Source organism: Sciurus carolinensis, chromosome 5 (genome assembly GCF_902686445.1).
Source record: "Sciurus carolinensis chromosome 5, mSciCar1.2, whole genome shotgun sequence".
NCBI classification, from domain to species: Eukaryota; Metazoa; Chordata; class Mammalia; order Rodentia; family Sciuridae; genus Sciurus; species Sciurus carolinensis.
Genome location: NC_062217.1, coordinates 106,957,206 through 106,969,287, shown reverse-complemented (window position 1 = coordinate 106,969,287; position 12,082 = coordinate 106,957,206). Strand labels below are relative to the sequence as shown.

At 33.3% G+C, this 12,082-nt stretch overlaps 1 protein-coding gene across 1 annotated transcript in view; it reads left to right on the top strand.

Annotated features, from left to right (window-relative positions):
* Pcdh15 (protocadherin related 15) overlaps window positions 1-12,082 on the top strand; it is a 942,952-nt gene that overhangs the window by 467,157 nt on the left and 463,713 nt on the right. The window contains 2 exon segments of the mRNA XM_047552806.1: window positions 5,569-5,679; window positions 10,990-11,159. Coding sequence (XP_047408762.1) covers window positions 5,569-5,679; window positions 10,990-11,159 — 281 coding nt within the window.

Sequence of the window (12,082 nt, the reverse complement as noted above, 5' to 3'; positions counted from 1 at the left end):
GACTAACCAAGGTTTGGCAGAACAAAAAATCTTAGTTTTCTTTTTTATTGAAGGGAAGAAGAGACATTCTTTATAAGTGTATTTTCTCATTCTGTCACTTATTGTTTATTAAGAAACATTTGGATCATTTGTTAGGACATGGTAGTAAAGGATATTAGCTAGATGATGAGAGCAACCAACTGTTAAATGAGCAGCATTTAATGTCTGTGACATGTATACTATGCTCATTACAATTGCACAATATTGTTTTTGATGCCTTCACCTTTCTTGTTCCTTGTTTAGAAAAAAAAAAAAGAAGAAAGAGAAAAAGGAAAAAATTTTTTTAAATTTATCACATGCTCAACCAATCTTGCATTTTTGTGCAATGTTAAATGAAAAAAGCAAATATAAAAGAGGTATCATTCTGATATTTTAAATTCTACTCTTAGCAAGATTGACATAACTGTTCCTATAATTATTATTGTATTACTTCTCTTAATCTTTTTTTAATACAAAACTGGAAAGATATTTATTCTGCCCTTTAAGTATTTTAAATACTAAATTAATACTAAATTTTAAATCTAAAGTAATAAGGAGGAAAGGGATGACATATCCCTGTAGCAGTCTCCAGTGGACTAAGGCTACAGCACACCATTTCTCTTATGGACCACTGCCACCCAGAAAAGCACTGAGGTAGCAGCATGCACGCGCAGCTTCTGTTTTGGAGGTGGTACAGTAGTATTTCAGAGGGTGGTAATTTCTTTTATCAATGCCTCCCAAGTAGATTGTCCGTTTTTGTATACTCGTGACTCCCTATAGCTTTGAGGGAATTGAGAAAAAATGAGGCACAATTTATTTTTTAATGTGTAAACATGTAATATGTTTGAATTTCCTGAGTCAGGAAGCTAAAAGCACAGTTCAAATGTAAAAGGTTTTTAACAAATTACCATCCTTTAGTAGTTCTGTATTTAAGTTGGTGTAGAATTTCTGATGTTAATAAAATATTTCAAGCTAAGCAAAAATAGTTATGACTTATTTCTAGGAAACTAAATAGGAGAATTATGTTATACTTCAAAAATATTGTATATGGTATATTATATCCTGACAGTCTTAAATTCCCATATTTAATATTCTCTTTTTCTCTTGTTTAAATCATCTAAAATCTCTCCTTGTGTAACTTGGAACCTAGATATTTTCAGTCTAAGTCTATAACCTTTTAACTTTGGAACATAAGTACCTCTACATCCAATTAAGCACTTCTAAATACAATTTGATGGACCATGAGTTAGAACAAGGTAAAATGAATTGCATTTTAATCTTTAATGCATCCTTAAATGCAAATATATATGTCTGTGATAATTTTGCATGAAACATTAAAATATGATCAGAATGGTAATAAGGGCAGAGTCTATGCTACCTACTGTACAAATCTCAGTTTGGTATACAAGGATGATATATTCTTCTAAGTCCTCCATTTTTTGTGTCAGTAATTAGATTAGGGGAAACAGCCTATCAATGACAAACAACCTATAGACTGATCAGTAACTGGTGGCATGGTACCCTGACTTAATGAGACAAAAGCTAAAGGTTTAAAAGAGAATGTCAGGATAAAATTGATGCTGTTTATTATAAGTTAAGGGAAAATCAGTCTTGCTTAAAGTACACATATCTCTAACCAAGAGCATAATAACTGCTAGCAGGACCATCAGAGAAATGACTTTTTATCTAAACTATTACTAACTCACCTTCACATATATTAATAAAGAAGCTATAGGAGGATCAAATCATCTCTGGGAAATAGTTTTTAGGGTGTCAAGATACCTCTAACTAACTCTTTTGTGGGCACACATGTGGCATGGGAATTACATCTGCCCTCTACCCTAGTTCCTGTCCTTTTGATAGTGATAAAATTGTTCAACCTGCCTTACCCTCACTTTATGAAATAGAGGAGTGCCCCTTCTCTGATAGTTGTCAAGTCACCAAACCACTGGGAAATTCTGAGTGGACCTTTTTTAATGGAGGCCAGATATTTAGGGCCAGTGGGAGTCAAGAGATTGAGCCATAATTGGATTTCTTTTATTAAGATGGTATTGGTAGAGATCAAATTTAAATTTTCATCACCTAAGGAAAATGATGCCAAGTTTGTGTCTTACAGAGTGTCCAAAACTATCAAAAGAGGGCAATGACTTTGCTTTACAAATCACTGAAGCAAATGGATATTACTGTTTCCCACACTCTTCTTTGTTGGTGGTTCAAAGCTCTAATTATGAAAGGAAAGAACAATAAATATTAGAAAGGCAAAGTGCAGACTCACTGCTACTCCAGTTTTTCAAAGTCAAATCTGAACCATCTGCATCAGAATCACACAGTAGGTCTGTTAGAAATGCAGACTATTAAAAATTTCTGAAGAAGGGGGAACAGAGATGTATGTATCTGAATGATACATATCTGTTATATGTTATAAATTTTGAGTGAATTGTTCCATTTCCCAATGGCCATATCCTACAATAATTAAAAAAATAATAATAATAATTTTTCTATAAAATCTAGTTTTCTTTTTACTTCTTAGGTCAAACTTAAGAATTCCACCAAATCAGGCATTTACTTAAAGTTGAACAATATTCATTTTACTAGAGAAAAGTTTCCTAAAACTTTATCTACATTATGCTTCTCTTTTCTGTACATTTTCTTCTATTGCTTTATTTAATTATTGGTCTATAAATTTTAGAGAAAAAATAGATACTCAAAAATACTTGTTTAATCAATGATAACAAAATATTGAAAATATTTCTCAAGTTGTTTTGATAGAGATAGAAAAGGTAAGTATCTCTGTGTCATAGACTGAGGCTCCTGAGGAATCTGTGAAGGGAAACAGGAAATACACAAATAATGTGTTTTGTGTTTTGTTTGAAAAAATCATGCAACATCATATCAAAGACAATTCAAATTGAAAGACAGAGAAGATTTCAGAATAGAATTTGTAAAATTTACTACACAGAAAAATGAGCAATAGGGTGTTTGGACAAGAAAAAGAGAACAAATGACAGCTGTGAGAAGCTGTGGTTTTTGTGGAAAAGTGAGGGGACTACAAGGTATGGAAACAAAAAGGAGACAATCATGCATCCAAGTGCAGTCAGTTACAAAAAACAGAAAACTAAATTAAAGATCACCAAACTAAAAAGGTCATTTATTGTCTCTCATAGTAGTTTGCTCAGCAATGGTATAAGTATCAGGGAATGTCCAACAACTCAGAAAAAAAAAAAGAAAGCAAGATCCAGAAGCTTTACTTTTTATTTTCTGCCAGTATTAGTATATTAATTACTTCTCCAAAATTAGTTACAGCAATAGTCTCAAAATGGCTGCAAAAATTTCGGATGTCTCTCTTTCTAATTAAGATAAATTATTCTTTTTCCACAGAATTGAATCACATGTACAATTCCAAAATAATCTCTGGTAAAGAGAATGGAATTACCATGTTTGTAGTAAGATCAGTGAAGACTCATTCCATTAAGAGTTATAGCTTCCACTAAAATATACAGCCGTCAGATATCCATTATCTAAGCTAATTTCAAATTCTGAGTCCAGGGATTAGGTGACCTCAGGGTAAGCTATAAACTCTAGTTCTTTAGTCACTAAGATGTAACAACCTCATAATAATACATTAAGATATATTTTACAGTGTAAATGGCAATTATTTAACAAGACTTTTCCTGTAATCAATTTAAGTATTTAGAGTAAGTCATTTTATACTACCTTGTCACAATTGAGAGTACCACTCACAGGTATAAGCAATGCTAAATGAGCAAAACCTTAGAGAAAATGTCAAATGTCTGGTTTTAATTGTCAATATCCCTTATGATGCATTTTCTGTACTTATATTTAATAAGTGTTATTTTTAAAATAACTATTTGAAAAAGATTTGCAAAACATGAGCAGAGAATAAATCATTTAAAAATGATTCATTGATCATGTATAGTATACTAGTATGTGTGTGTGTGTGTGTGTGTGTGTGTGTGAGAGAGAGAGAGAGAGAGAGAGAGAGAGAGAAGAGAGAGAGAGAGAGAGAGAGGAGAGAGAGCGAGCGAGAGAGAGCTCACAACCATAGATATAGAAAGTTAATCTCTCCACATCCCATTGCTTGAATCTGGGATGAGAGAGCAGTGTTAGCTGTTTTCTTACTGAATCTTCCTTCCTGAGTGACTCTTGAGAACACATTTACATTGTTTTGAAGGTATAAACACCATTTACACTGTTTTGAAGGTATAAACACAAAGAATTCCTTCTTTTCTTCCTTCCCATTCTTCTTTTCTCTCCTATCCTCCTCCTGCTCCTCCTCTTTTTGAAGCAACCTAATATGGATTCAAACTAAGTATTTCCTTTAACGAACACAAGCACAACTGCATAAAACAAAGATCAGTTCCAATGATGTAAGTAAAACAATCTATTTTACTTTATTATTTTATCAATATTCACAATGACAATAAAATGCAAGAGTGATGTAGATCTTTGTAAGGAAGACACTAATCTTGTAAATCATTCTCTTAAGGGGTGAGTACACTTACAGTGAGGGCTACTTAAAAGAGGAGGCACTTCAAAGATTGTCCTTATGACCTGCATGTTACTAGGAAGAAATGAGTCTCTGACAGGTTAGGGAACTTAACTAATGTGCTAAATTATGAGGCTTGAAAAAATAACCTTTAAGTTATTAAGTTTCAATATCATATTGTATTTAGTGTCAGAAAATTCTTAGAATATAAAATTTGCACAAATGTTAAGCAGTGAAACTAAATAGCAATAACAAATTGCAATATTTGAACTCTGATGTTAAAACAATTGTCAAAAGATAACAGGGAGTTATCCAGGTTCCTGGACTTTGACTCAGGACTATTCCAGAGCTGTGGATGAGTAATCTTAATAATATATGATAAATTATGGCAAGAATACTGTTTTAGTCAACTTTTTCCCTGCTGTAACTAAATGACCCAGTCATCACAACTGTAGAGGAGGAAAAGTTCTTTGAGGGCTCACAGTTTCAGAGGTCTTAATCCATAGAAGGCCAGCTCCATTCCTCAGGGCTCCAGGTGAGGCAGAACATCATGGGGGAAGAGTGTAGCAGAGGGAAGCAGCTTGCATCATCAGGAAGCAGAGAAAGTCTCCACTCAACAGATACAAATATATGCCCAAAGCCACACACCAATTCCCACCTCCTCCAGTCACACCCGACCACTTCGGTTATCACTCAGTTAATCCCTATCAGGGGATTAGTTAACCGATTGGGTTAAAACTCTCACAACCCAATCATTTCTCCTCTGAACCTTCTTGCACTGTCTCACAAGTGAACTTTTGGGGGACACCTCACATCCAAACCATAGCAAATACTATATTACTGGTTATCATCTCTGGTGAAATCTGTTGATCAAAATAAAATGTTTTGAGAAATAATAAGAATATTAAATATGAAACTTAAACTCACATTTCATTCTCAGGTAATAAACATACCATCTACCTTTCAAGAGGACTAGTCCACAATATCAAACTATTTCATCATGTATTCAACTGATCTAAACTTTGTGTACTTAATATTTGCAGACTTCCAATGACACCCTTGAAATTCCCCTCATGTTGAGTGGAAACGTAGTCATAAGGAAGAGACTAAACTATGAAGATAAGACTTGCTACTTTGTCATCATCCAAGCTAATGTGAGTATTTAATTTCTTATCTTTTCCTACGAACTTATGGAATAAATAATACATCCAAAATGAATTAAGTGCTCTTAGAGTGCTTGGCATGGTATACTTCGTTAAGAGGACCCTGCTGCCCTTGGTGGAATTTATATATTACATTCTTCAACTTGGAGAAGGTAATGGAATGGAGTTGAAAGGGTTGCTTCCACTCACTATATTCTTTCCCCTCTGAATCACCCCCTAATGTATGACCTGAACTCCACTAATTTGCTTTTTAGCCCAAACTGAAGTATTTCCCAAATTATTATTCACCAAACAACCATATCAATATCAACTTGGAGACATATTCAGTATGCAGATTCTGGATTCTACTCCAGAAGCTCTACTAAAAATCTCAGAGGATGGAGGTGTGATGTATATGTGTAGGTAAAAAGGTTTACACTTTTTTTTGATACACACACAAAAAAAAAATCACTATAATTTCAGATTTTAACTATGTAAACAGCTTTCCAGAAATAATGCCATCCTAACCTTCCCTCACTTCTTCTCCCTCTCCATATGTGGAATAAGTACTAATTTTAAAACCATTTTTTTTAACTCTACTAGTTTCTTGGTCATTTTCTGAGGAGTGGAAATAAAATGGGTGGATGGTTGTTGATGGTTTAAGGAACAAATATTTATAGATTGTTAGAATAATAAATACATGGGCAAATATGGTTATAAAAGATACTATTCCATGTACTGGCATGCATAAAATTGAAAACTCAGGTAAACATCTCAAACAAAGAAGCAAAAGACCTTCAAGAAGAATAAAAAGGAAAAGACCCACTTCTAAAATTATTTAGACTAAGATAATTTGGTTGCTATTGTTTTTTTTTTAAATAAAGAAATGTAGCAGAATCAAGTTACTAGAATTGATTTTTAAAATTTCAGTCAGTAATATTTCATCTATCAATGGTGAGCAGAAGCAAGACAAATAACTCTGTGGTCCTAGGTAACAGACATAGGGTCAAAAGACTCAGGGCAACTCTAATTATGCTGAATATTTTTTCTTTCTCTACTGCAAATACCTGATAAGGTAATGAAATAGTATTTAATATATGTATCTATGAATGAGTGTGTTAGGTGCTGCTAGCCATTTGTTAAACTACAAACTAATGCTGCATATTTAAATGCTGGGAATTTCTTCCAAGGATTCTGTGACATTGCCTCAAAAATAAACCAGAAAATAAGCATATCTGTCCCATACTCATTTTAAAACCAGGTTTCAGATTTCACACAAATTTTCCTTATTTGTTAGAGTCCAGATCTTTCCCAGTTTTTCCACAACCAATGTTTACTTTCATGCATTGCTAAACATAGAACAGGTAAAAAAAAGTTATAAATTAGTATTTTTCCCAAGTTTGATCAAGGAATAATTAGCGATCAAACTATTTACAAGAAACACTTTCATTTGGGATGAAAGAATTAGTCTCACTAACCACTTAAAATTAGAGGTGTTTCTTTGCTTTAACATTATTATAATTTAAGTATTTGTAATTGTATGAAACTATGATTTGTATAGTATGTTATAGCTATAAATTATAGTTAGTATGTTATAACTGTAAATATCTGAGCCACTATAAAAATAGTAACTTTCTATTAAGTGTTACTAGGCATGAATCCTGTTTTTAAAAAATTAGTCCTTCCTTGTAACATATTGATGAAGATTTCAACCTATTCAGTAAAAAATTTATTCAAAATCAATGTGACATCTTTGATATGTGAGACATCATGTTGCGGTATGCTTCTGAAAAGTTGTACATTGTATTGCCATCATGAGCTAGAATATTGAAAGTCTTTCATGAAGATGCTAAGCATTCAGTATAAGCTCCCTGTGAGGCAATGACAGAATGCTCTAGTTCTGTCAAATCGTACACTTCTCTGAATAGTCCTATTGTCTTCTTGATTCTGTGTTGAAGCTATATGTATACTCTTAATCTCTCATATTTCACCTTTTTTCATACTGGATTTTCTTTGTATAACCTACAATTCTCATATTTATCTAAAGTAATAATTTTAAAATAAATAGTGATTTATTATTAAGGAAGGTATTTAAGGTTTTTATGTTACTAAATGTTTAGTGTTAGGAAATATATAAAGGATATAGGAAATAAGGGCACATTTTCAGAAAATCTACATTAAACAGTTTTATTAGTCTCCTTCTTTTGCCATAACAAAATACCAGAGACTGGTTGTCTTATTCAACAGAAATTGATCCTCTCATCAGTTTGGAGTTCACAAATTCCAGATCAAAGACTGGTAGGGTTGTTTCTGGAGAGAGCCATCTTCTTTCTGGCTGGTAGATGGCCATCTTCTCTCAGTGTGCTCTCATTCCCCTTCCTGTGCTCCCATGGTACAGGATGGTGGAGCTCTTATTATGATACTACTCCTGCAGGGAGTAGAGCCCCATCCTTATGACAGTATTTAACCTTGAATTACCTAGGTATAACTGCATTGGGGGTTAAGGTTACATCCTAAGAATTTTGAGGAAACATAATTTATTTCATACAGCAGTTGAACTGTGAAAAGTTTTTAAAGAGATTTTTGCTGGCCAATTACAGTCAGTTCCCTAAGTTAATAAAATATCTTATTTTAAAACATTTTTTTAACAAAGGAAAGAGAATGAGAAATAAAGAGGGAAAATGAGAAAGTAGACAAAAAGAAAATTTGCTTTTACCATTTATTACATTCACACATTACAATGAATAAGTACAATGAAATCATATCAGATGTTTATGCAAATAATATATTTTATTTGCACCATTGACAATTTAGAATATTATTTATTTCATTTTGCTATTTTTTGTTATACTTTTAACTGACCAGTTACTGATACCACACAAATGAAGTGGCTTTTCAAAACATCTAATAAAGTGGGGTTATGTATGTAGCATAATGGATTGGGAAGAACAGGTGAGATTCCAGGGGAACATAAAGGAGAAAAAAATCATTGTGATAATATTAATTTATATAGATAGGAATTGTCTTCCCCTTGTTATTCTTTATTATAATAAAAACTTGGGAAGAGGGGATAAATGACAATCTTACTCCCAGAGATAAAGAAAGCTCAGAAAAGGATTTGTTTCTGTTGAATCTCAAACATCTTGTGTTTTAAACAATTATTTTATCAACCCTGTGGTTTGAATGCATCTACACATTTTGAAAATGTAAACATTTATTTTTGCCATGATTTGATCATAATCTATCTTATAACTGATCAAAATATAAAAGAATACTAGAAACAGAAAGTTACTAATTTCCAATACGATTGCACTTATAAAATTCCACCAACAGACATATTTGCTTTCTCTGACTTTGCCTTCAATTACTATTCTAAAACTCTTCTCTATAAACCGTGTTGAGAAAGATAACTGGAATGTAGTATTACCCAAAGTTAAGAAAGTAGGCTTATATTAATGTCTGTAAACTATCACACAGGAAGACAATTTTTGAGCAACATAAAGTAAGTCAGTCTAATCAACTTTTATTGCAGGGGAATGGATGAAATTGGAGAATATCATGCTAAGTGAGATAAGCCAATTTCAAAAAACCAAAGGAAGAATGATCTTGCTGATAAGCGGATGATGACACATAATGGGGGGGAGGTGGCAAGAATGGAGGAAGGAGGGACTAGAGGGAAAAGAGGGGTGGGAGGAGTGGGGGGAAGGGAAAAATAAAAGAATGAATCAAACAGCATTACCCTACGTAAATGTATGATTACACAATTGGTATGCCTTTACTCCATGTACAAACAGAGAAACAACATGTATCCCATTTGTTTACAATAAAAATAAATTTTAAAAAATTAACTGAGGTAAATTAACTTAAAATAAATTAACCACTCAAAGTGAACAATTCCATGGCATTTGGTATATTCACAATGTTATACCACAATTACCTCTATGTATTTCCCAAATATTGCCAAAATTGTAAAAAGTGAGAAGTCTGAGAAATTGTGGATGCCAAAAGGAAACTAAAGAGACATTATGACTAAATGTAAAAATTATCCTAGTTGGAATATTGGAACATAAACAATTAATAGAAACTAAGAAAATCACAGGTCAGTTAATAACAATGTATTATCAAATAAAAATTACACTGCACAAACTTAAATGGGCAAGGAATACTCTCTTTTGGGTTATCTTGATAAGAAAGCACAACCAGAAGAAATGCTGGGGAATAATTAGGAGCAGAAGTGAGTTCATGGGTGTGGGTGTGTATACCCAGGAGAGAGAGGGTGGGGGAGAAGGTAGAGAACCACAGTTCATCAGTGTTTACTAATTGACCTTTTCAAAGGAAAAGTAAACTTTCTCGTATCTTTATGGCAGGAGATGAGTTTTGGAATGTGGACCAAGCCTCCTTCAAAGTTAGGTATCTACTGTCCCACAGAGACTGAGTAGGCAGGAGCCCCATCTTCCTTGACTATTCCATTTCAAAGGGATGACTCCCAGGTCATTGAAAAAGACAGGTCTGGTTGTAAAACTCACAAGAGGTTTCTAAAAGACTTTTTATCTCAAAAGAGCAAAGAAATTTACAATCATAAGGTATCTAAAGTGAATACTCTAAGAAGAGGGAGGAAGGAACCCAAGGCTGTGTGGATTGGGTCAGGACCTGGGTGGGAGGGAGGTCAGGGGCGTAGAGACAAGGAGAGGCCCTCATGAAGTTTAGCCTGCCTGAGGGTAACTCCCAGGTTATTTTGGTCAGTATCAATATGTCTCTTTGTAACAAATGTACCATATTAATGCAAAATGTTAAGAATAGGGAAAACTGGACTTGGGGTACATGGGAATTTTTATACTATCTCATCAGTATTTTCCTAAATCTAAAACTGCTTCAAAAAATTTTTTAGGTATTTAAAAGTAACCACACTTCACAGCTATAGATCCTGATGGTTATATACTTCCTTCTTCCTTCTTATTCAACTTGGATTATGAAAAGTTTTCTTTCATTCCCAGATCAGCTTTCCCAATGAATTATAAAACTCAAAATGAGATTTCTTTTTATTCTCAAGGACTCAGTGAACTCATCACAATATTATGTTATTATCATTCTAATGCTGTGAAAAGGCCAGACCTATAAAAGTTTAACTACTATAGTATGCTTTTGAGAAAGTGGATTTGAAGACAAGTGAATTTCAGTTTACATCCCAGCTTCACTACTTCATACTGTTGGTTTAAACAAGTTACTTACCAATCATTTAAGCAAAAGGAAAAGGAAATGTAACAAGTCACCTTATTCCCAATATTTGTAACCTACCCAGTTTTTTATTTTTTCCTCTAACAGGACTGTGCACAAAATCTGAATGAATGGAGGACCACCACCACCATGCTCACAGTGGATATTCTAGATGGGGATGACTTAGGTCCTGTGTTTCTTCCTTGTGTCCTTGTGCCAAACACTCGAGAGTGCCATCCACTCATCTATCAAGCTGCCATACCTAGCTGAGAACTCCGGTAATTCTCTTTTTCCCCTCATTTACACCTCTTTAAATGCACTGGGATCCTATTGAAATATTTTTTCACACATATTGATTGATAATAGCAAAATTCACTAGACAAGTATTGAAAAATATATCTAAAACAATTTTCAGAGAGCATGGGTAAATTTTTGTCACAATGCATAATTACTCCATTTACAAGGTAGATAGTATATCATGAAGTAGCAATTCCTCTGACATTGATTGTTTTATTTTTTCTGTGAATAAATCACAGCAGAGCTCAGTTGCCAACATATTCTGGGAAATTCCAAGAAGTAACTCCAGCATTTCCTTAAATTCACATTTGAAGTCCTAACTCAGAGGACACACAGACCAACAGCATGCCCTTCTAGCTTGAAGAGTTCAGAAATGTTGTTGGAGATTATGCTTGCACAGTCCAAGTAAGAACGGAGAAATTCTGAATACAAGTATCCACCACTAAAAGATATATTTTAAGAAAGCAGAAAAGTGAACCATGAATGCATATTTTCTGTGCTCTATTCTGAATTTAAAAATGCTAATGGATCTATAAATTTCTGTCAGTTTGGAATTCAGACCACAGATGATAAATGTACATATATAGGAAAAAAGAATTGTAACGTGTACAGATACCCTGCTGAGTCTAAAATAGCATTTCTGCACTAAAATTGGAATATGTGTGTATATATATTATATGTACATATATTCTATATATATTCTTATTCTGTTTCAGAGAAGTCAAATTCCTGGCAATCAGCTACTTAACTGTTTTTGTTATTTCACTGGGAAATATTCAACTTCTGGGTTTACAACATAATTCCCAGTGTGAGAATATACTGGAAAATATTTGAATTTTTTATCAACATATAAGAAAGCTGATGTTTTTGGTACCCTCTTTACATTTGAGATTTTGAAGAATAG